Raw genomic sequence first — 26,333 nt, forward strand, 5'->3', positions numbered from 1 at the left:
TACTGCTGATAATTGCAACCAGTAACTTGGCAGTCATTTGTGCTTATACCTATCAACTTAAAATGTCACTATTTTTTTCCTTTTGTTTTGTCAACTCTTTGAAAAAAAAACAGCAAAGTGGATAACACCACTGCTACACATACAGAAAAGCAAAGGCTTGTTTCTCTCACACAAATACAACTGCTGTATTATTTATTTGTTTGTTTTTTATTTCTTAATATTTTTTATCTGATTTCACTATGCTATGGCTGTGTGAAATGAATCAATGAGTGCATTTACATGCTCTTAATAATCCAATAACTGCAGAAAATCAGATTGTGTCAGTAATCTGATCAACACATTTACATGTACTTGAGTAATCAGATAATGGAGAAACTCTGACTTTACATGAGTCAGGCAGTAGTCAGATATTTGCAATCGGCCAATAACCTCACAGAAGAAGACGTGACGTAAACGTAATGTAAAAATCAAACTTTGTGCCAATGATTTTTTTTAGAACATCGCGCCACTTTACCTGAAAATATGAATATACATCATCTATAAGATGAAGCATATTTAAATCTTTCATTTTGTCGCAGTTGTATTTGGTTTCAGCATTGCTCCAAGTGTCTTGCTACCATCTCGAGGCAACGCTGCTTGCTCATTTCCAGTACCGCTGTCTGTTTTTGCACATGTGCAAACTGAGATATCTGAAAGAAAAGAGAGTAAGAGTTTACATGCTCTGAAAAATCGGATTACTGAGCTAAAATTCAGCTCTCTTTATCTGATTTCTTAGTAAGTTTTCTAGACCTTACTCCGATCTAAGAAATTGGAGTGTGCTGTTTACATGACCATTTGAATGTGATCAGATTATTGACTGTGTGTAAACACACTCAAAAACCATCTTTAGAATGTAGAGTCTTCTGCTCACTGTGCTTAATATAAGTGTTAACATATATAATCTTGTTTTAAAATGCAAAAGATTATTGGTTATTGGTAATGCCTGACTGATTAAAAATTTTGTGACCTATACCAATACTGATTTTAAGGGACTTAAATTTCCAACAGCTGTTGATCTTGGCCAATATAATTTTATATTTATATTTCAGATTTCAATTCTATATGCCAGTATTAATGATTGCTTATTTGACTGATATGATTGTTAGTTCTCAGTTATCGCACTCCGTAAACTTAAATAAGCAACTGAAACATACATTTTTGAATAAATAATGTATTGTAGCTCAGAATGCTTTGTGCTTTTTGTTTCTATTTATCACCTCTTATTGTTCTGATTGCTATTTAGTTCTCTTCATAAAGTTTTTGTTTGTGTAATAATATTATTCCCATGATAAAGGTGAGATTTAAATGTGTTTTATATTTGTAGTACCATGATTGTAGTTTGTGTTCAGACTGTGTTCAGAGCTGCTCAGTGCCACAAGCTTTTGTCCCATTATCAAGAGATTCCGCATTCAAATCCTTCTATGGCACGACCAAAAAAAAAGTAGACGTTATCAGCTGATGCTGATTGTTAATATCAGGCAATATTATAGAATAACCTATTTAGTATTGGCCACAACAAGGTGTTAATTTTCGATTAAATACGTAGCATCCCAAATACAGCTATGTGTACAAAGCTGTTTAAAAGTTTTGAATTGTCTGCCATATTAAAGCAACATATGGAGCAACATATGCTGCCATCCAAGCAACGTCTTTTTCAGGGACGTCCTGCAAGACAATGCCAAGCCACATTCTGCTCGTGTTACAACAGCGTGGCTTCGTAGTAAAAGAGTGCGGGTACTAGACTGGCCTGCCTGCAGTCCAGACCTGTCTCCCATTGAAAACGTGTGGCGCATTATGAAGCGCAAAATATGATTGAGACCCCGGACTGTTGAGCAACTGAAGTTGTACATCAAGCAAGAATGGGAAAGAATTCCACCTACAAAGCTTCAACAATTAGTGTCCTCAGTTCCCAAACGCATAGAGTGTTGTTAAAAGGATGTAACACAGTGGTAAACATGCCCCATGCCCCTAAGTAAATATTTAATCTATGCTGTTTTTGGGGAAAACATGGGGATAGCATTACTTCACTTTGAGTACGTAACAGTTTTGTTCACTTCTTTTTTCGGATCAGCCCTTCCTGATGGAAGCTGTAACCACTGTCCTTTATGTCATGAGAACTTACCTCCAGGAGAAGAGGTAAGACGCACATCCGCTTAATACTGCTCTTTTTGAAATTCTATCCTTCTCTCTCTCTCTCTCTCTCTCTCTCTCTGTCTCTTTGTGTCTCTCTCGCTCTCTGACATAATACCTTCACAACTGCCTTTACAACAGGAGCATAATTGCATAATTATGTACAGTGAGAGAGCAAATTATTTATTTAATTTTCAGTCAAAAAAGTCCAAGTCAGTCAGCCTCAGGAATAAAGCAGGAAACATATATCTTTAAAAAAGATGGTTCTTCATGAGATCTTTAGTAAAGGTAATGGTTCTGTTTAGAGCAATGAGTTCTATATAGAACCATTTCATGCTTAAATGGTTCTTTGCATGGTAAAATTGTTCTGTAGATTGATGGAGAATGTGTCTGAAGGACCATTGTACTATGCAGAGAACCATTTAAGCATGAAATGGTTCTATATAGAATTCATGGCTCTAAATAGAACCATTCCCTTTCTTAAAGAACCATTGAAGAACTGTCTTTTTAAAAATGTATATTTAACAGAAACTTACACAGAAGCCTCAACAACTAAATTTATTGTATTTTCAGTATTTAGTTTGTTCAGCCTTCACCTTTATTACAGCTTCCATTCTTTTCAGAAGACTTAAGAAAGGAATAATTTTCCAAAGTTCAGTTTTAGAAGTTGGTTGCATTTTCTGCTTCTCACCATCCCAAGTAATCTCAAACACATTAAATGATGTTAAGGTCTGGACTCTAGAATGGTCAGTCTTTCGTTCTAAAATCATGAGCAGCTTCTTTGTTTGATTAGCAAATTTAGTTATGTTTGTCTATTTCTTCTTCTCTGTAAGAGGTTCTTAACAGCCACACATACTTGCGGTCAAAGTGTTGTGTTGTCTTTTCACAGTGGAAGGATGGACAGAAACACTTGTGGAACCATTCTGTCCATTTTTTTATCAAGAGTGGAGCTTGATTATTTCCTCTCTTGATTATTTCCTCTTCCTGTATTTTCTATACTTATAATTTAATTTGACTTTAATTTGACCTTCCTTATTGATTATCTTATGGATTGTCTTATAACCAGTCTTCTACAAAATATCTTCTAAAATATGAATAACATGTACTAAATGTCCATCTTAACTACAAATTAAAAGGGTGGTCTTTGACTTTTATACAGCACTGTATATAGCTTTTAAACAAACATCTACCATCTGGCACCCAGTCTGTTCCACTTTCTCTAAAGCATTGTATCTGAGCTCTCTAATTACAGGTTCTGAGAAGGCTGTGGTTACACAGCAAGCTAAAGTCCCTGCCAGGCACCAAACAGGTGTGCATAACTTCTACACAGGAGCAACAATAATCTGCAAAGTCACACAGGAAAAAGTGCTGCCAGACAGAGTAAACCATTAAAATAATAAAATAAAAATTAAGTTTTAAAGAATGCTCCTGAGCAACTGATGATTTACACTGCTGTAACAGTAAAAACACTCTAAAATGCTTTGGTTACAGTATATGTGTGATGTTTTCATGTCTTACGTTTGCCTGCTGACACTGAAGACTCCCCAGGCTTCTTTCTTTGCTACTCTCCAACCCTAGAAGCCCGTAAATATTTTATGTGCCAGGATTCAAGCAAGGGTAAGCAGTCCTCCTCCAGAAGTTGCAAACTGCTGCAGGTTTTACTTCTAGCATTTCTGAAACATGCCTGGGTCTAATACTTTAGAGCTGCTTAGTATTTTTACAAGCTGAGGTAGTTCTTGCACTATGTGTTTTCATCTTAGTTCACTGAGGGCCACAGAGGCTAAAGGTATGTTTCAGTTCTTACCAGCATCACCTGATACATGTAATGAGGGTTTCCTTCATTTCAAAGGAATATTCCAGCATTTTTCAACCTAATCTCTATCTTCAGTAATTTCACTGCATTCCTCTATACTTATAAAAAGATCTAAAAGCCTGTTGAGTCTCAAAACTCATAAACTTATCATTTATGATAGACGCTAATAGGCAGTTGCCTGTACAATTGAATACAAGTTTGTGACTACACAAATTCAAAACAGCTGTTAGACTGTACTGTTATGGAGGTACTTTGATACAAGAAAAGATTTGCATTGCTGCTCAAATAGTTTCTCCTCTAATGATTTAATCAAAGATAAATGATTTAGTTTATGTGGTTAGTAACATCATGTAATTAAACTTGATAATAGCAAGCACACAGAAGCAGCCTGGTAATCTGGTAATCTAGGCTGGAAGGCCAAACAGTGGAGAAGTCCATGTCCAAAAATATGCATGTGGACAAGCAACTCCGTGCAAAATCTCTGATGACAGATAAGTATGTAATGTAACTTTATTGTTTAGTAGAAAATGCAGCTCATCACTCCAGTCAACGGTGTTTATTTTGCTAAAATAAAACAGAGCTTGCTGAAAATCAGACATTCTGCCACAAATGTGCTTTCTCAAGTTCACCTATGACAGTTGTGCTGCTACCAAAGATGGGGTCAGTTTTACACATCTTACAGGAAGTTGTCTGATGTTAAAGTGAAGTATTCTCCTATTTTTACACTTTTTTTTGTTGCGTGTAACCCTGTACTGTAGTCCCTGTCGTTTGTATTTTTCCTCTTTCGTTTTTTTTTTTTTTTTTTTTTTAGATTAGTTGTTGAAACCCTTCATTTCACTGTCATGAGTTATTGCTCAATGGTTTTCTGTGGGTATGACATTTAGGTTAGATTTCTGTCAGGTTGCTGTAGCCATCTGTACAACCAACAATGCTAAAGTCTCTTATGTCTTACAAAAGTTGTATCCAACTTTCTAAAACTATAGCAGTACAGTAAAAAGGTTTTCTAGAAAACAAGGCCCATCTCTGCAGGAACTAATCATGAAGATTTGTAGATTAATTTGCCGCTGTCTGACTGAGGGATTCATGAAAGTGTTCTTAAAAAAAACAAGAGTTTTGCATAGCAAAAGTGATACTTTAGGCATATTTTTAATAATTGTGTTTACAAAGTATAGGGGGACAAATTTTTTAGGAGATTTTTCTGAAGAGATTCAATGTAATATAATCCATTGAATGAAGAAGTAAAGCAAAATAAACAAAAAAAAACATGTTTCTAAAAGTTCTAAAAACTTATTACAAGATAAAGAGAAAGTGTGACTCTTACTAAAACTGTCATCATTAAAGTGCCAAATCAAGCTGCACTTCGTCAGATCAGAAAAAATCCACCGGTCTTCCTGTCCGTCCTTCCACTGTGAGAAGACAACTAAACACTATAAGACTGAAAGGATGTTTAGCTGTAATGAAGCGGTTACTGAGAAAATTAAATAAACAAAAAGATCAGACAGAGACGCTGCTAGTGTTCTCAGAACAATAAATTGACCACTCCAGAGTCCAGACCTCAACATCATTGAAACTTGAAAGACTGAATGTTGAAAGTGTGGAAAAATACCCTTTCAAATTCTTTGAAAATTGAAAGCAAGACTCTTGAAAAATGCCTGGAAAAGCCAACTGAAAAAAAGTTAGTGAGTGTATGTGTTCTCTTATGGCCAAAATTGTGTACAGGGCTTCAGTATGTCTGTGTGAGTATAAGACACACATACATAGATGCATGTACACATTCCTCTGGCAGTAAGGTAACAGTGAGCGGCTTGTGTTTTGTGTATGTGTAGGGCTGGAAGTCTCACCTCATGGATAGCAGTGCAGGCTGTAAGCAGAACACACGCAGGACAGTGACGCTGCAGCGAGCTCACATGCACGCACAAGGTGAACCATTCATCCCTCTCTGGGCCCCCACAGAGTCCCCAGTGAGCCCCATAAATGCCCCACACAGACACAGCAAACCCCCCCCAAACAGCTGCCTGCCTGGGGGAGGTCCAACTTGAGAAAACTTAACACTGCAAAACAGCTAAATAGCTTTTACGTTCATCAACACAGCACTTTCCACAACAGCTGTTACCAAAAAGCAGCCTGTGGCTCATTAATTAAACAAAGGCAAAGAAAACTAAGATACAGAACTAAACCTCAAAATTGGAACCAGAAATTGGAACCGGTCCATTTCTTCTTCAACCTTGAATCCGGTGTCCTGTCCAGGATTGTAATCACTGGTATAACAGGTAATAAAAGAGCTGTTATTAAGGTCTAGATCACATGAACTGCTAACGCAACTCGTATAAAAATGGTAGAGATGACGAAAAATGAAGCTACTCAGCTGCTTTCATCTCTGCTGTGATGATACAGCTTATTTAGCCGTTGTCGAAGATGCATAAAGACGCTTTAGCATTCACCCTATAAATGGTATGTGGTCATATGCATCCCTCACTGACTCAGAAGGTGATGGATTAGATCATAATACATCTCAAAGACGCTTTGTAACCCATTCATGCTTGTATTTAGCGCTGTCCACTTATGATCGGATCATGTTAATGTCAAATAAGAACAAGGCCCTAGTCAGCAGAGAAATAATGCACTAAAACATGTTGTACTTGCATACATCTATGTGGACTGATGTTAAAGCTCAAAAGAAGGTGCGGCTGGGCTTTATATCTAGGTACTGGAGGTGTAGTAGCATAGTGGATAACACATTTACATTCCCTATCTGTCTGGTAATTCCAGTGCTATAGCAAAGACATTCCTTGCACTTCACCTGTCATTGTGTCATTTGTTGGACATGGAGGATATTCAAATGTTTTTTTTCTACAAGTCGCTTGCAGTTATTATACACAGTCATTTTTTAGGTTGATCTGACGAGCCATTTTTTACAGTGTACATATTTGTTTAAAATAGTTAGATCAAGACCTCCAATTCTTTTAGTCTCTAATAATGTGTAGTACCTATATTTGGAAAGTGATTTAAAAGTGTTTGATCTTTGTATCTGATTTACACAGCAGCAGCTTTAGAAGTGCCTAAATGTAACTTGAAAACCATGTTAGGGTTTAAGTACTTATTGTACTTTTAAAATGCCTAAAGATAATGAATTGGACACTGACTTAAGTTCTTGCATCTTAATTCACTCTTATTTTCATCTTTGTCTTTTATCCACAATTGTTTACTTTTTCTGCTTCTGGGTTTGATCAGGGAAGACAATCAGCATAGGCATCTCGAAGACAACAACATTTTCTGTTGTTAAAGGCAAAGGGGGCAGCAGGGGAAGTGGCCGAATCCCTGCAACTGCACCACGGCCCAGCAGAACTAGTCACGTCAGTCCAGGCAAGACCGTGAACAACAGACCAGGACAAGCCTGAGGTTTAATCTGATCAGATTTTCAGTACTGTCATGTACAGTAACAGAAATTTACTTCAAGTTTGAATTTTACTTTGTGCTTTGAATCAATTTGGATCTAATGTGTTCATGTTGGTTCCACATGAACAAAGTACATTACATTAACACACTGCAGAATTAAGAAACTGAAAAGCAGTTATTGAGCTGACATTACACATTTGAATCTAGTGAATTCACTAGTGTACAATTTTCTTTTTCACTGTACCCATTTTACTCACAACCTTAAAGTGCTTCAGCCATAAAGCTCATCCTGCTAAACCCCATTGGCAAATGTCATTGTCAAGAGCCACTTGGTCCCTCATAGACTGATTCTTTGAAGGGTTTTTGCCTTTTTACACTTACAATATTGGCGTGTCATTCAGGGAGAGATTTACAGTCATTATTGTTAAATAAAAATATTAGGCCCATATCATGGAAAACAGAGTTTTCTTGCTTGTATGTAATAGGAGTTTGATGTTGTATGTAAACATTGTTAAAATTTCCAACGATACTGTTTACTTCCCAGTCCACACAGTTCATATGGGCAAACTAAGCTGCAAAAACAGCCTGTTTTGAATTCATTGTTTTTGCGATGTTATGAAACCAATACTTTAACATACAACCCTCTTTCCAAAAAAGTTGTGATGCTGTGCAAAATGTAAATAATTACTTGTAAATCATTTAAACCCCATATTTAAGTGAAAATAGTACAAAAATAAGAGATTTTTTAAAATTACACCCATTTAGAGTTTGAAGCCAGCAAAATGTTTGCACAATGTTTACTGTGTTGCTATAGTTTTGAAAGAGAAATGTTTTCCCATTCTTGCTTGATATATAATTGCAGCTGCTCAACAGTTCAGGTTCTTCTCTGTCATATCTTTTGCTTCATAATGCTAAAAATGATATCAGTGGGTGACTGCAGTCTAGCCAGTTTAGCACCTGGACTCTTTTACTATGAAGTTATGCTGTTGTTGTATGTACAGAATGTAATTTGGCATTGTCCTGCTGAACTAATCAAGGCCTTCCCTGAAAAAGACGTTGTGTGGATGGCAGCATATATTGTAATATAATGGTGCCTTCCTAGATGTGCAAGTCACCCACACCGCGGGCAATAATGCGCCCCTGTACTATCACAGATGTTGGTTTTGAACTGTGTGCTGATAACAAGCCTCAGTGCTCAGTGGGTAGGGCTGTCGTAACCAGGGTCGTTTCTGTGCGGAGATTGCATTTTCTCCCTGTGTCTGCATTGGTTTCCTCCCACAGGCCAAAGACACGCATTCAGGTGAATTGAACATGCTAAATTGCCCCTTTGTGTAAATGTATATGTCTGTCTGTCTGCCCTTTGCCCACTGTCTTTCACAGAGTGGCGAACCCTCCCCATCTTTACGTCTGACTTTCAGCCTCTCTGGGATGCTTTTTATACCCAGTCATGTTACTGACCTTTTGCCAATTAACCTAATTAGTTGTGATGTTCCACCACGTGTTTATTAACATTACACAACATCACAAGTCTTTTGCTGCCCCTGCCTCAACTTTTTTAAAACATACTGCTGGCATCAAATTCAAAATGGGCATATATTTTTTAAAGAAAAAAAACAATAGAAAACATTTGATATGTTGTCTTTGTAGTATTTTCAATTAAATATAGGGTTTAATGATTTGCATATAATTGTATTCTGTTTTTATTTACATTTTGCACAGCATCCCAGCTTTTTTGGAAACAGGGTTGCGTATTTGCCTGTTTAGCCGACAGCAGGTTATATGGAGTGATTCAGTTTTTTGAATGAAGTGCAAAAAAAGGCAGGCAATCAGAACTGAGGCTATTTACATATATCAGTCTTAAAAGCACAGTAACAAAAGTAGCATGTGAAATTTTCAGAGATAAAGAGAGGTTGGCCCTGTAATATTTGTGTTCATGATATATTAAACCATAACAACATTTTACGTGGGCCTGAGGAAAAGAAATATAGTACCAGAAAAGTGTAGTATATAGGCCTTTAAAACAAATCTAAACCTGCTGAAAAGTTTGTTGCACATTAAAGATGTAAAAGTTAAAACAGAGACAGCTGAATTACAGCAGTAATTCTGATGCGCATAGTTTTCACGTTAGTTTACCGAATAAATCATCTATATAGAGTCAGCTATATTTTGTATCCATTTTAATATTTTATTCTTGTACTTGGATTTTATAATTGTTTATTTAATGTATTTCTGCGTGTGTTTTTCTATAGATGTGTAAATGAAGCACTTTGTGACATTTGTAAGTATTTTTAAACAGTTTAGGTAGATTGAAAGTGTGAAAGAGGTAAACATGCTGACAAGTTCCTAACACTTTGATTTGCTGAATCTGTACCTACGTCATCACTGTCTGGGTGTTTACAGTACAATGATGTGAACTCAGGTCAGGCGCCTTTGAATGGAAAAACACATTTTGGATTTGGACTTCACACATTCTGCCATTTGCTTCATACGTTACATTTTCCAGAAACAGACAAATAAATAACTTTATTTGTGGTGATTTCCAAGATATAAATTAAGCCTAGTCTTAGACTAAATTGCAGTGCCAATGGTGCAACACTGTTAGACATTCTTTTTGGTCTAGATTTAGGCTTCACCTTTGTCTGGAAAACTAGCCCTAGAAGATTAACCCCTCAAACTGCAGGCTTAGTATTTTATTCAGTTATTAGTCATAAGACTCATTATGTATTAATTACTATAAATTACACTCTAACTAATTTGAGATAAATTTGTAAGTCACAAAGGTGTAGAGTTGGTGGCCCAGATACTGGCTTTTACTGTTTAAAGTATAGCAAAATACATTTTTATGCAACCACTGTCCTCCTGTTGAAATCTAAAATGACTTTCAATTTTCAAAGACTGTAGCAAATTATGCAACATACATTCTATAGGGATAGTATTTTATTCTGTCTCAGAAATTAGAATTAGTGAAACAATAATAAGGACTGCCAGCACATATTACAGCCACATCAAGAAAAATTAAAATGCATAACCAGCTGCCACTAGTTCCTCAAATGTTAGTAAATCATTCAGAATGAACCACACTTCCAATCTATAATATGCAGGAGGCACAGTTCCGATATGTGACACTCACGAAACATGCCAGCCTCTCTGTTTTGGGTAGACCCAAGTGACTCATTCATGACTTGACTCAAGTACACCATTTTGGCACTTGAGACTTGCTCATCATGACTTTGGAAAGCCTTAAGCTCACTTGTTATATGCTAAGCTGTTATTTGTCCTCATCTGTAATAGGGAAAATTAAGACAACAGTACTACAGATATATGTTTCCCAATGTGAGTGAGTGTAATGGAGCACCCACGTGAACAAGTAACGACTTAATACTATGCCACCAATAAACAAAGCTTGTTTGAAGGTGCTAGAATTGCATGAAGCCTTGATACCAAAGCCATATATTAAAATTTCTATTACTGAAAATGGCATATGCTGCATTTCTACAGGGTTAAAAAAAAGCACAAAAATCGCTGACTTCTGTTCCCAGTTCTGTATAAATAAGTACTTGATTTTGCAGAATTGGTTATAGATTTGTTTATAATTATATTTGCCCATGGCAAAGATGGACAAAATATAAAACATGTGAAGTCCACTAATACAGTGTTAGACAAGTGATTGCAATTTTAGAGTCTTAAAAAGTAAAATAGTGTCCATGGTATTAATCAGCTCTCCTTACATTTAATTAGATATTACAAATCCAAATAAAAGGCAACTCACTACACTTTAAAGCCTTAAGTACAGAAGCAGAACTGAACAATTGTATAGCCCTGAGTAAGAATCCATTTGTGTGTGGCTATGGGTGTTTTTGTATATATGCACACGCACACACATCTACAGTGGGCTCCAAATAAGTCTGAGACCAAATAGAATTTAAATTTAAGCCATTTTGATTTTATCAAAAAATTTAAACACACAAAAATCAAGTCAAAAGGGCAAAAAAGCAACAGAGGGACATACTGTACTCTGCATGAAGTTCTGAAATTCATGTTATATTTGTGTAAAGTTCTGTGTTTCGCTCAAATTGTTAAGCTGATAATATAATTTGTAAAAAAAAAAATCTCACTCATTGTGTGTGTGCGCGCGTGTGTGTGTGTGTGTGTGTGTGTGTGTGTGTGTGTGTGTGTGTGTGTGTATACATATATATATATATATATATATATATATATATATATATATATATATATATATATACATGTAGGTGTTTGCTTTAAATCATTGTAGTATTTAAATTTAGTTTTACTATTTATGAAACATTGATACATATCGATAGATATAGATGATATATGGAAAGATTATTTTGTAGAGTTGCTCATGTACTTCTTTATGATACAGTATTTATAGGTTTTTCAAATCAGGGATGGTACTGAAAATGTATTTATCTGTTTACTTTAACCAGTGTTCCTTTGTACAGTACAGTCAAACAGTGTCATATAACAAGTCTGTACATTTATGAATAAACCTGTAAATACAAATACACAAACCAAATTTACATTAAAGCGAACTTTACATGAAAATGTTAACATTTTAACAATTTCCAGATTTTTTTCCCCAAATGCTGGAACATCGATGTGTTGCCAGAAGAGAGTTTTTGGTCATACTTGTGCAAAATATAAGCAAAGTAAAAAAAAAAAATCATAGTAATTATTTTTCATAAGTACACTTAGAGTGAATTACTGGCCACTGATGTAGTATCTGGCATAAAACTGACTGGCATAAACTGACTGGCTACACAAATATTGTAAAAAATACAACAGACTAATCTGAATCTACTTGACTTAACAGACCACAAACACTTTTTGCACAACATTTATGACAAAGACTTTACAAACAAACTTTACTTTTCTCCACCAGGTTTTTATGAACACTTTGCAGAGGGGCAGCATTCGTAACTCTACATGACACCAACACAAGACCCACATGACAACTACCATAAACCTACATAAACATTTTTAAAGACTTATTGCAAATGCCAGCATTTGTCATATCAGCTTATATTTATACTGTTTTTATTTTTGATGTGATTTCACCTCAATAAGTGTTACGAAAACTGACTCTGGTTGAAATGTGTATACAGGTTTATGTCAGTTCTTTAAAAGGGTTTATGTAGGTGTTGTGTAGCCTTATGAACGCTGCACTACAGTAAGATGTAACTGGATTTTCGTGACCTAACCCAGTTGATAACTGACTGTTGATGACAGTGACTGTATCTGATTTTGAGGAAGTTCAAAGTGAATGTAGGAGTGATGAACTTTTGCCTGTAGCTGTTGTGTGTGTAAATAAAGTTAATGTTTTGGGATTCTTGTGTCATTTTCTCAATGTGCTATGGTGTTTAACATAAATGCATGTATGCAAATCAGTATTTATAAACAATATAGTTTAATAAAAAACTTTCCAGCATGGAGTCTTCAATCATAGATTCCTCCAAGGTTGAAAGAGTAAATATGCATGAGTCTTAGTTTTCATGGTAGCATGGAATGAATCACCTCAGAGAGTAGAGTGTGTGCTCCTCTTTATTAAAGATCCTAAACGTGGCTCATCACATAAGAAAACAATTTGGCTTTCAGTGTTTAATTTGACTTTTTTTCTGCAAATGTGGTTCGCTCTTCAGCAAGAAAGCTGAATATCATACAGTCCCTCCAGATGTTTTCTATAGAGCTCCCATTTCTTTGGTTTTCTTCTCTGAATTGCATATCAGGAGTTCCATTCATCTGCATAACATACACAAGTGTAACTGACAGAGTCAGACTGGGTCTTTATTCTCTATAGAGAGAATTTAGAGTCAGCCTGAGTCTTTATTGTCTATAGAGAGAATATAGAGTCAGACTTGGTCTTTATTCTCTATAGAGATAATATAGCGTGAGGTTGGGTCGTTATTCTCTATAGAGATAATACTGTGATGTTCAGCTGTTGATGACGTGTCAGTCAACCAGTGAAATTAAAGATTTATTATAGTGTTTGAGAAAACCAAAATCATTCCAATTGGAAATGTTTTTAAATTTAATGAGAAATAAAAGGAAAAAATTATTTTATTATATTATTACTTTTTATTCTTTTAAAATATATTATTTAACTTAGTAATGCTACTATTAAAAATAAGAAGAATAGTAAATTATTATTAGTATTAGTAGTATAGTTATAATAACAATATTTTATAACCCTCAAAAAAGATTATATTACTCTGTTATTACTGTTTTCAAAATTGTTTTATTTTTAATTAAACATTTATTATTATCATTATTAACAATGATAATGATGATATATTCTATAACCCTCATAAACATTCCATAATAATAATATTAATAATGTAATATTGCATTTACAAATTTACTGAAAACAGGGGAAATGTTCTTATAATTTGTATCATTTTAATTCTAACACATTAATACAGTGATTTTGTTTTGGTAGGTCTTATGATAATTTAATCTAATAATTTATTATTATAAATAAACATAATATTGAAAATATTACAGTAAAACAAGAATATATTTTGGAGTAAGTGTTATGAAATACATTTCCCAGTTGCTGCCTGTTGCAAACAGAGGTGAACAAACATCAGAACTGAAAATTGAACAAAGCCATCAGTGTCCAGCTCTCTGTCTCTCTGTCTCTCTCTCTCTCTCTCTCTCTCTCTCTCTCCCCCCCTCTGTCTCTCTCTCACCCCCCCCCCCCCCCATCTCTCTCTCTGTCTCTCTCCCTCTCTCTCTCTCTCTCTCTCCCCCCCTCTGTCTCTCTCTCACCCCCCCCCCCCCCCCATCTCTCTCTCTGTCTCTCTCCCTCTCTCTGTCTGCCCCCCCCCCCCTCTATCTCTCTCAGGAGACACACACACACACACACACACAGTTTGGAGCTGTGAAGCGCACAGTGAGCGGACCGTTTGTGCTATAGGCTGTACTTCTTGGCGCACGTGAGCTTGTGGTCCTGCACCACGCTCCACATCTTCAGCAGGTCGCGTGCGCTCAGCTTGTGCACCACGATGAGCTGGCGATAGAAGCAGGGCTCGCTGTTCATGGAGCTCACTCTGCGCTTCACTATACCGAACGTTTTAAAGCCTGGGTGAGACTCGGGCGCTTTGCCCAGCCTCTGCAGACACATGCCCAGGAACACGTCGTCTATGGGGAAGAGCTCGAGCCCCTCAGACGCCACGAAGAGCCTGCGCGCGACCGGCGCGGACATGAGGAACCCCCCTCCCCCTACGTAGGGCGGATAGGGCTTGTCGAACATCTCCTTGGGGATGTAGTACTTGCTCTGTTTGTTCCTGATGGGAATGGCTTTGGAGATGGTGTCCCCGACGAACAGCTCGCGCTCTCGGCCCTCCTCCGTGCGGAACCTGATCAGATCCACCAGGTTCTCGGTGTTGACGAACACGTCGTCGTCCCCTTTGAAGACGAAGGGCACGTGCGCGCAGTAGATGTGGAACCACCTCAGGAAGTTGACCTCCTTGAGCGTGAGGTTGAAAAACGTGTCCATGAAGTCCCACTGCAGGATGTCCCCGTAGATCCTGTCCTCGTATTCCAGCAGCTTCTGGAGGTTCTTGGTGTCCTTGCCCGTGGCTGGACTGCCCAGCAGGAAGAGCGTCTTGACAAGCTTGCCGCGCACCGTGCGCTCCGCGCCCCACGTCTTGCGCACGGCCTCGCGCCGCTCGTGCTCCTCGATCACGGACTTGACCACTAGCAGCACGTCCACGTCGCCGCCGCATTTCTCCGGGTGGTTGAGCAGCATGGGGAAATAACGGCAGTGCCTGTGGAGCACGAACTGCTGGAAGCGAGGCTCGAGCTTGAGTAGCCATTCCTTGCCAAGCGCGCGCGGAGCTCCCACGCTGCAATTCGCTGCCTCCACGCTCCAGGTGCCCAAGGGCCTCCGCGTGACCGCAGAAACCTCCAAGTCCCACGAACTCGAACCGTTTGCATGTGGCGTACTCTTCCACCACTTGTCCCGGGGCTTCCACTGCAGTTCCTTCACGCCGCTGTCCGCCACTTTGAACTTTTGGATGGTCAGCAAAGTGCCAAGCACTAACGTCAGGCTGAGCAGGGTCTTTAAGAGTCTTCTACGACGGAACAGATTATCCATATCGAGCAGGCAGCCCGCTCCCGGTGCCGCTCGAGCCACTCGGACTCTGAAAGCACTGGCCTCATGCAAAATGTAGGAGCGCGTGCCATATGTCGTCTGTACCCTTATGGAAAGAACCGTCGTTCCAGCGCATTTTGACGCAGCTAAGGTGCTATGCAGCTCAGGGCCACTGCTGCCCTGGACATGTCCATGTCTTCACTCTTTCACTTATCTTTCTCTCCAGCTGGCCTGGTCAGCTCAAAATCATTGCCTGCCTCCTTGCTCTCGTTTGAAAATCAGGGGTTGTGGCGTCTTGTAACCAGCCCCCACCAAAAATGAGCTCAGCCCACCTCAAAGAAGCTCAGCCTACCAGCATTTCTCTCTTCTCAGGGGGGAAAAAAGCACTCCTTGAGATAATTCAGTATATTTATAGTACTAACACAGGGCAAGTTTAATTACTACTTTGAAGAAATAGTGATGGCTGAGTACTGAGTACACTGCCCTAAATGTGTTCAGTAACATGTTCTGCTACAATATCTAAAAAGTAATATGTACAGAATACATTTACAATACTTCATGATAAGACACATGGGGAGATCTCTTTCTCTCACACTGTTTCTTGTTTTTGCTTAACGTTAGTACGTTTCATGAAAAAAAAGTATGTTTAAGTTGCAAATCTTCTCAACACCACCTGCTTCAGTCCACCACTGCTCCCACAATCCCCCAAGCAGGGGTCCAGTACAACACCCATGCAAAACACATCACTCGCAAACAGTCATCCCTTAAATAACTGACTGGCTCATTACATTGATTTATCAGTCTACTCAGGCTCCAGTGTCTATAGTAGCTGCTAACTGAGGTCCTTTTTAGAGTTAGTTTAAGAGCATGTTTGACACAAGTCGTATGCAAAATCTAACATAGTCCATGAACACGCACTGATGGTGTTTCTTTCAAAAAAGACTTTTTTTATTAAGTATTCTAAAACTATTCTTCTAAAAGTAACTATTTTGAATACTGCCTTTACAAAATGTAACTTGGACTGATTACAGATTTTTGTTTCTGACTACGTATTCCCAACATTTGCATTCCATTACATCCTAATCCTGTATGTAGCACATTACATACACCACTTACCACCACTAACCATGAATATGCACAATGTTTTAAAAACATCTCCCAAAACAATGAAAACGAGTGTTGGCATGTCAAATTTGCAGTGATGTGGCTTTTAGAGACGTTAAGCACCACTGTGAACAATACTGACTCCACATTTCTGTAGAAAAGACCATTTCATACCAAACTAGAGATATTCTAGAACTAAAAAGCTTAACATCCCTTAATATACTAAAACACTGACCTAGAAACTGAAAACGTTTCTCAGTACAGGTCATAAGTACTCGTTACTGCTGAAAGAGTGAATCTGTGACCCAAAGAGAAAGTAATCATTTTGACATGAAGCTTTTTTCTTTTGTTTAAACCCTTTATAAGAAAAACATATGGCTTAACATATGGCTTAACATGGCTTAATGTGCTAAAACAACACCACTGGGGTACTCAATTCTGATGCTGGACATCTACCACTCTTTAGAGTTTAGCTCAAAATTCCAGGTAATCCAGGCCTTGAAGGACTTCTGAATATAAGAACCAGGTAGATCTCCAGAACCAGGACTGGGCACTCCTTCTGCAGAATGTTGGGTTCATTTCTTACAGCACAAGTGTGTATCAGGGTGAACAACTTCTGTCTTGGAGGGCTGGTGTCCAGCACAGTTATTTAGTTTTCCTATCTAAACAAACCTACTAATCTGGCAATTAAGAGAGTAGCTGAATCAAGTGTTTGAGCAGGAAAATCACATGTTCTGAACACCAGAGTTGTGGACTCCTTGTGTATGTAATATATTTGTGTTTATGTAAAAAACAACAAAACCTTTAAAAGCAGTATGAAACTTACGACCCAGTCCAGGTCAGGCTGCAACATAAAAAAGAGACATCCGTTCTCTCCTGGTTCCCCAACGGATTAAGGGAAGGGAAAATTAAGTCAACAAACTTAACAAACAAATGAAAAGCAAATATAATTTGTAACCTTCCTAACCAGGAGAAAACAAAGGCAAACAGAAATAACCCTCTCCACACAACAGCAGTGATCTGTATGAAAATCCCAATAACAAGCCACAAAGGACCAATAAGCCATACACTAACCTTCAAACTCTTACACAGGTTCCGCTCTATAGCTGAAGTTCTTTCACTGCTTGCTGAGGGGACCCGGGAACGCCGGGTCGCACTTTCTCTTGGATGTGTTCTTTTTATAGGTGGCTCCCCCTGGTGGTTGCTTAGTGCATCTTCCCCTCTCACAGTTCTGTAATCAATACAGGAGAAAACAGACTTCACAAAAACCACACACATTCTGATCCATAGGGTTCTAACATAAACTACAATTTAGCAAGCAAGTATATTTATATACTTATATTTATTATATCACCTTTCAAACAGAGTGATTCAGTGCTTCACAGAGGCACAAAAACAGACATTAAAATAACATTTAAAAACACAAAGTGAAAACAACAGATTTAGAAATGCATTATAATTAAATGTTAATTTGCTATTTGAAGGCTGCAGGCAACAATATTTCAGCATTATTTTTGACTTTAATAAGCCAACAGTTTTAGCAGATCTCAGGTATTCAGGAAGCTGTTCCACAGTTGGAGAGCAAAGGAACCAAAAACTGCTTTACCATGTTTGGTTTTATTCTGGGAACACAGAGTAGATTTTAAGATCTATCCTTTGACACACAAGAAACCAATGCAGTGAATTAAGGGCAGGTGTGATGTACTCCACTCTGTGAAGACACTGCAATAGTCTAGCCTGCTGAAAATAAATGTACAGGAGTCCATAACTATACCAAGATTTCTTGCTTGATTTGTAGTTTTTAGTGTTATGGATTCATATTGTTCATATGAAGCCAAAAACAAATTTTTTCTGTGTTCAGTTTCAAATTCTGGTACATTCACTCATTAATTTCTTCAATGCAATTAGTCAATGAATACAGGGAACTGTGGTCAACTGTGGACACTGTTAGGTATAATTGTGTGTCATTTAAGTAATTATGGTAAGAGATTTTATAATACTCCCTAATCTGAACAAGGGGGAGCATGTAGATGTTGAATAGAAGAGGCCTGAGAATGGAACCTTGAGGAACTCCTCATGTGATTTTTGTTTGTTCAAATTCATAACTGCCAATAGGCACAAAATAGTCCCTATTGTGTAAATATGATTTAAACCAATTTAGTATAATGCCAGAAAGTCCCACTCATTTTTCCAGTCTGTCCAGCAGTATCTCATGTTATGTTTTTACACAAAACATAACACAATTTACTTTAGGGACAAAAAAGGCACCACTTTTATAGATTGACCCTAATAACAGAAGATGTTTATCAGCAGATCCATCAAGCCCTGTTATGGTGATGACAGTGACAAATAAGTGAGGAAGGTCTCATTTTGTAAATATGTCTGACACGTATTCTTCCATCCTCACATATATCCATGCAACCTCCTTTCTCATAGGGTGGAGCTCAGATACAAGGATAGATCGAAGTAATTTCTCCAGTAGTATGCCAAAATCAAACTCAGAATTAACGTGTTTAGTGTCTTTATATTCATATAATGTAAATATCATAAATAGTACAACCCCAATTCCAAAAAAGTTGCGACGCTTTAAGTGTAAATACATGTAAATAAAAGCAATACAATGATTTGGAAATCACAGACCCATATTTTATTGACAGTAGAACATAGAACACATATCAGATGTTGAAAGTGAGACATTTTACCATTTCTTGAAAACATTAACTCATTTAGAACTTGATGACAGCAATGCATCTCAAAAGGTTGGGACAGGGGCAACGAAAGGCTGGAAAAGTGGTATCAAAAAAAACAGCTGGAGGGGCAATTTGCAACTAACTTATATAAAAAGAGCGTTTTAGAGAGGCAGAGTCTCTCAGAAGCAAAGACAGGCAGAGGTTCATCAATGGGCAAAAAACTGTGTCTAAAAACTGTAGAACAATTTCATTAAAATGTTCCTCACTGTAAAATTGAGAAGACATTGGATATCCCACCATCCACAGTACATAATGTCAAAAGATTCAGAGAATCTGGGGAAATCCCTGTACACGATGGACAAGTCCGATGGTTAGTGTGGGATGCTTGTGATCTTCGGGCCCTCAGGTTGCACTGCATTGATAAAAGGCATGATTCTTTAGTGGAAATCACTGCGTGGACTCAGGAACATTTCCAGAAAGCATTGTCTGTGAACACAGTTTGGTGTGCAATCCAAAAATGCAGATTAAAGCTATATCATGCAAACAAGAAGCTGTGGTCAGATTTATCAAAATTCCATAAATTCTTTCTGGAAACCATGGACGATGTGTCCTGTAAACACCAGAGGAGAGAGACCATCCAGCTTTTATGTGCTCAGTTCAACAGCCTTCATCTCTGAAGGTATGGGGTTGCATTATTGCCTATGGCGTGGGAAACTTACACATCTGGAAAAGCACCATCAATGCAGAACGGTATATAGAGGTTTTAGAACAACCTATGCTCCCATCCAGACAACGTCTCTTTCAGGGAAGGCTTTGTATATTTCAGCAAAACAATGCTAAACCACATACAGCATATCACAACAGCATACCTTTGCAGAAGAAGAGTCTGGGTGCTGAAATGACCTGCCTGCAGTCCAGACCTTCACAAATAGAAAACATTTGACACATCATGAAACAAAAAATCCAGCAAAGAAAACTCAGGAATGTTGAGCAGCTAGAATTCTACATATAACAAGAATGGGACAACATTCCTCTACCAAAACTCCAGCAGTTGGTCTCCTCACTTCCCAAATGTTTACAGGCTGTTGTTAAAAGTAGAGGGTAGACGTCGCCCTGTCCCAGCTTCTTTGAGATGTGTTGCTGCCATCAAGTTCTAAATGAGCTAATGTTTTTCATGAAATGGTAAAATGTCTCACTTTCAACGTCTGATATGTGGTCTATGTTGTATTGTGAAGAAAATATGGGTCTGTGAGATTCGCAAATCATTTCATTCTGTTTTTATTTACATTTTATTTACATTTTACACAGCATCCCAACTACAACACAACAGCAATAGGAGAAGGTTGAATACTACGTTGAATACTACACATGGGCATGTAATAAATTTATTAGCAGTGAGAGAACATGACACTGGTACAACATGCCTTTTGTGTGCAAACCTGGAAACTAGTGAGTTGAATTTATTCTTGCTGTTAGTTTAGTTGTTGAAATGTTGTTTGATGTTGAGAGAAAGTTTACATTTTTAATGGATAATTATAATAAATGTGTTCTAATCTGCTCTCCTGAGCACTCTAGCTTTGCATTTGTGTGCTGGTAACAGTCTAATTGCGAACTTTTTGTTGTTTGTTGTTTAAATAGATTATTTACACTTGAGTTTTTTTATTGTTATTTAAAATGGACATATGTGCCATTATGTTTTTTTTAAATTCCAACATATTAAATTGAGTTCTTCAACTGTGCAGATTTGTTTTGGTTAAGATTATGTTGTTTTCTTTATAGCTTTATCCTTTAATAGTAAGTTGAGGAGAATATTTTCATTGATTTTGCATTTCATTTTCCTTTATCTGCTGGATGCAAATCCCTTCTTTTCTTTTTGTCATTTACAGGGAGTAGTCCGCCAACTGTGTCCCAATGCATGGTTGCCAGACCAGACTACATTTTGCTGTTGTTTTCTTCTTTCTTTCTTCATTTTGATGATTTTTTTTTTTTAGAACACAGTCATGTTTCACTATTACAGCTTTGGCTGCCAACAGCTATAGGGTAATTTCAGAAGCTCTGCATAATTCAATCATGAGTAAAGTCATTGAAAGTGATGTGAAATGTGTCATTCCAAAGAAACTCAAGCCAATATTGTTTACAAGAATGGTAATAATAGCAATAGGAATCAGATGCCCGAAGTGTTTAATGCGCACAGCCTGATGACATTTTGCAGTAGTTTTGAGTTTAGTTAAGGTTTCTGTCTAAAAGTTTAAATATATGCAGAGGCTTGTATGACAAGTACCTGAGCATTTTTTTTTGGATTCGCCACCATTTTATTAACCATTTTAATTTCAACATCACATACACAAACCTCAGACAGACAAAGGTGGTGATATTTTTATATCTCCTTCAGTTCATCCCCTTGGAATTCTAAGTTTCTGTCTGCATTCTGAGCAGTTTTGAGACACTGAGCTTCAAAGATTTTGCATTCCAAATAGCATTTGCATTCCAGGCATTTGCATTCCAAATAGAAAACTGATACGTGGAACAAGATTCTTTCATATATGACAGATTCGCTAAAAGCTTACAATATCAACATCCTGTCATATTTGTAAATGAGTTTATTTGGAACAGGTCAAATGCAGATAGAACACTAAGGACTCACTTTCTGCTTGGAATTATAAAGTTCTGTCTGGCAAAGCATGAAAAGAAGCAATGATTTCAAATAGCACAAAAAGTTTAATCGTAATTGGTCATAAATCACAAGTTGTGCCAGAGTGTCTACGTGTATCAGAATGTTCAATTTCATGCTTTCTATGATGATCTTAAGACATTTGTTTTTACTATTTATTCATTTTTATGAATGATTAATGTATTTCTTGTTTTAGGACAAATCATATTTTTCCTATTTAAAAAAGCATTAAATATAAAGGTCAGTGATAAATATTTTGTCCAGTGCAGAGGTCAGTTTTAGGTAGGAACCATTAGTTTAACTTTCCTTTAGGTTAGACAGCAATCAGCTACTGTAATAAACTGTCCCAACAAGTAAGTGTAACAGGTCAGTACAAAGGCAGTGTGAGGTTTTGTTTGATATTGGGAATGTTGACTCTAATGCACAAAATGTCTTATTTTGGAAGAAAGAAGAAAAAGAAAAGACAGATGAATGAATGAAACGAATATTTATGTTGTAATTAAGACCCCATCAATTCAAATATTCACTATTTGATTACCTTTAAGGTGTAACATTTATAAAAATTTAAGACAATACAACTTTTTAAAGAACTTTTATAGAAGACCGGCAGAGTTGCAGCAACATGTTTTCATGTTTCACGAAGTTTTCTGAACTTTTCCCACAGTCACTGAGCAGAGCAGCGACATGACAAAGAAGCAGAACCTGATTGGTCCACTCGTGTGTATGTAAACTACTGATTGGTTTACAGACAGTACCTTATAGAACTAAGCTAGAGTTGGACTTTGGAGATAAAACCTTTTGGTTTTCTACATAAAGAGTCAAAAAATATATGCAAAGTAAAAAAAAAAAAATTAAAAAAAAAAACACCTCATATAATGTTAAGAAGCTGTCACACAATAAGAATATGTAAATAACCCAGTTGTGACAATGTCAGATAGAACCTTAGAATCCAATGGGATGAGTTCTCTGTGCTTTCTGTCCAATGTAAGGTTTAAATATCTGAATAAAAATAACCAACCTCAGTAAGATGTTATAGAACATAGAACTTATAGAATATTTGAATAATGTAAGTTTGGCCTTAACAAGTCCTCATTAAATATTAGACATATTAGTAGCCAATGGGGTTAAGATATATGATAAAGAAATAATGGTCCCCAGAAATAAACAAGGATGACCTAATTGACCCCTCCTTTATATAGACAGTTTTAAAACCAGGTGTATATTACAGACTGTAGGTCTTTGTTTAATGAGCCCTGTTTGCGTTTCCTTTATGATTTCATTTAGGCCGTACATCAGTCTTTTAGCATACACAGCTGCCATTCATTTGTAGTCAAATTTTAATAAGTTAATGGGTCTCCATTTGACAGCTGAGGATATGGTCTTGGCTTAGGTTTTGGGATCAGTGAAATTTAACCTTGTTTCACTGCGGATGGCATTTCACCGTTGTGTGGGCCTCTCCAAAATCTATCAGAACATTTCTAGAGTCAATCAGGACTTGAAGACTTTGCTTTTTTCATTGTTTTCCTTACCACGGCTTGTACATTTAAGTTTGATTCAATTGATTTTTTGTAGCCAACTTTTAGGCAAAATTGTGATTTCTGCTATTTCTTTTCATCTGAGCAGATGTGAGCGAGTGCAGACTGAAATGTCCCCTGTGTGGGCCATTCTGACACCATATTTCTTGAAAGTAAATCCAAAAATACTTTAAAACATTTATCAAAACCTCCTCACGATTAAATAAGCACCTACGAAGGCTGGTGGCAAGTGTACATTTATGAAAAATGTAAGTTTATGAAAAGAAAAAGTTCACTACTGATTCCAGAAGTCATGGAGAACATCCTGGGTGTCTTAAAGAAACTTGTGACAAAGTTTCAGGCTTATGTAGCTGTGTGAACAGAGGCATTTCTGGTTGTTGTTTTTAAGCCTTCCTCCTGTTCTTCCTTTTCCTTTTTATCTAATATAAAGTTATAGCTCACTATTCACCATCACTTGGGTGCAGTATTTGCATGTTTCACTGAAGCTGTACATCGGGAAGGGCAGGATCATTCATTCAACATAAAATTTAACGGAGGCTGTTGGCTACTAATTTACAAAAACTAAACTACAGAGTTAGTAATAAGATCACCAAAAGGGAACTGCGCTGAGCAGAGGTGTGTAGCGTAGCTTTATAAACATCCTGAGGTAAAAGTGTTGTAACTTCAGTGAAGTAATGTCTCAAGAAGTAGAAGGAGCTTAAGCAAGTAGGAGCAACAAGCCAAAAAAAACAAAAAAACAGGTGAAGCAGGAATTCCCTGTAGAACTGCAGTGTAATTTATTAGTACATCCAGCATTTAATAGCATGTGAACCCTGTTTGATTAATAAGGCTGTTAACTGCTGTGCCATTTAAGGTGGCATGGGAAAAATCTATCAAGTAGCTGCTGAAAAAGAAGTTGACTTCAGAGTTGAAAGGCATGACATGAGCGGGTAGCTGTCTTTCTGAGTAAATCATTTCAGTTACATTTAGTTACCTTAAGTTAACTTTAATTAAATTAGTTTAAATTAATCAGAAAATAATTGAAAATGCTAAATTTCCTTCAGGATCAATGAAGTATCCATCCATCCATCCATCCATCCATCCATCCAACCATCTTCAAACTAGAGCTTAATTACTTTTCCTGTTTCACAGAACCAAGAGGTCATTATTGTTTTGTCTTGTTTGCTAATGTTTTTGATAGCTAAGCACAACTACTGAATCATTTAAGGTGGAACAGGAAATTTCAGACAAGAAATTGCGAAAAAGAAGCTAAACTCAGCTTCGTAGTTTTAACACTGGTAGTATTTTTGATATGAAGTTGTAGGCTATTGAAACATCCTACTTAGATGTTTTATTTACAGGTATGCCTGTAAATATGTGCTACAGTAGAATATTTTGATAAGATAGCACAACGTGTCAGAACACCATGCTACAGCCATGTAGCTTAGAAATAATTTTTCTTTTGATATTGATCAATTGACATGCTTAAGAGTGTGTGATATCATTTGAGCCTTTAGCGGAGCAAAGTTAATAAGCTGGCTATTTTTTGGTAAAAAAAATATTTAATCAACCCAAAATGTTGAAAAATAATGCTGTTAAGTACCTCAGTTAGGCATTAAGTGTTTACAGAATAAGAATATATGTGAGGAGAGGAATCTACTAACTACTCACTTCCAATTTCACATTAAAAACCTTCCTTTTGCTTCGGGCAAGTGTGCTCGCTGCCCCCTAGTGTGTGTGTGTGTGTGTGTGTGTGTGCTCACTAGTGTGTATGTGGTGTTTCACTGCGCAGATGGGTTAAATGTGGAGGTGAAATTTCTCTGTTGGACTGTAGGTTCTTAATCTTAATGATACATTAGTATTAATAAATATTACCCCACTCCTAATTGTTTATTGTGCAATGGTCATTGTTTTTTCAGCAGTATACTCACTGGTTATCAACTTTTACCCATCAACAAGCAGGAACTGATAGTCAGTTCACACTAAATCACATATAGTAAAAACTTCCTGCTTAGCTGCTTTTTTGAGGTTGAAACTTTCAAGCATGTCGCTGCTCTAAAGGACTTAGAGCGATGTGGCCTTTTTCATATATATGGTTCTTATGTAGACATGAAATAAGTTGTTGGGCCACAGCTTTTTCTAAGATCTTAGATATAAATGGTAAGCTAGAAATAGGCCTGTAATTTGACAAAACGGTGACATCAAGGTTTGGTTTCTTGATCAGAGGTTTGATAACTGCTAGTTTAAAAGCTTTGGGTACATGGCCCAGAATAAGGGACAAGTTTACTGTAGTTAAAAGAGGGTTTATAACAACTGGCAGTACTTCTTTGAGTAATTTTGAGGGAATTGCATCGAGTGTGCAGGTTGTGCAATTTGCAGAGCAGATAATCTTCTCTAGCTCTAGCTGTGGGAGTGGGTAAAACGTTTTCCTTTTTCTACAACTCTGTTTTGTTTTATATCAGCCAAGTCAGATGACAGCCAAAGAGGCATTTTAATCTCCTCAGACGTCTGGTTCCTATTATCACCAGTCTGACTCTGTAAGTTTGTGTAGAGGGAGCATTTCAAACCAAACCACTCTGAATTATTTTACTTATGTGTTAACTATTTAATTATGCACACATTTTGAAAAAATTGGTGGAGTTCCCCTTTAAGGTTAACGTGTATGTATGTTTCAGTTTTGGGTTTGTCCACATTTACTGGTTATTTACTACAATTTTTAACACATATTTTATGTGTTAATGAAGACCTTTTTATGTATCCGAGACGTTTTTTAAAGGTGTCGATGTTGCGGTGTTAGCTTGGTACCGGACCGGAAGGCGTCGCCCGTCTAAAGGTGAAAAGCCCCTCCAGACTGTTCTGC

At 37.2% G+C, this 26,333-nt stretch overlaps 2 protein-coding genes across 4 annotated transcripts in view; one reads left to right on the forward strand and one right to left on the reverse strand.

The window, feature by feature from the left end:
* cep104 (centrosomal protein 104) overlaps positions 1–8,983 on the forward strand; it is a 51,573-nt gene extending 42,590 nt beyond the window's left edge. For all 3 annotated transcript variants that reach the window (XM_017723203.2, XM_017723205.2, XM_037535933.1), the window contains exons 20-22: positions 2,111–2,175; positions 5,809–5,902; positions 7,214–8,983. In XM_017723203.2, the coding sequence (XP_017578692.1) occupies positions 2,111–2,175; positions 5,809–5,902; positions 7,214–7,380 (326 nt within the window). In that variant the 3' untranslated portion in view covers positions 7,381–8,983. The remainder of the gene's footprint in view (positions 1–2,110; positions 2,176–5,808; positions 5,903–7,213) is intronic.
* A 5,253-nt stretch (positions 8,984–14,236) lies between these two features.
* On the reverse strand, positions 14,237–15,743 carry b3gnt7l (UDP-GlcNAc:betaGal beta-1,3-N-acetylglucosaminyltransferase 7, like). Its single transcript, XM_017723191.2, has one exon. The coding sequence runs from the start codon at positions 15,495–15,497 to the stop codon at positions 14,310–14,312; it is 1,188 nt and encodes a 395-aa protein (XP_017578680.2). The 5' UTR covers positions 15,498–15,743; the 3' UTR covers positions 14,237–14,309.
* Between the last annotated feature and the right edge of the window lie 10,590 nt (positions 15,744–26,333).

Source organism: Pygocentrus nattereri, chromosome 28 (assembly GCF_015220715.1).
Source record: "Pygocentrus nattereri isolate fPygNat1 chromosome 28, fPygNat1.pri, whole genome shotgun sequence".
Lineage (NCBI taxonomy): Eukaryota > Metazoa > Chordata > Actinopteri > Characiformes > Serrasalmidae > Pygocentrus > Pygocentrus nattereri.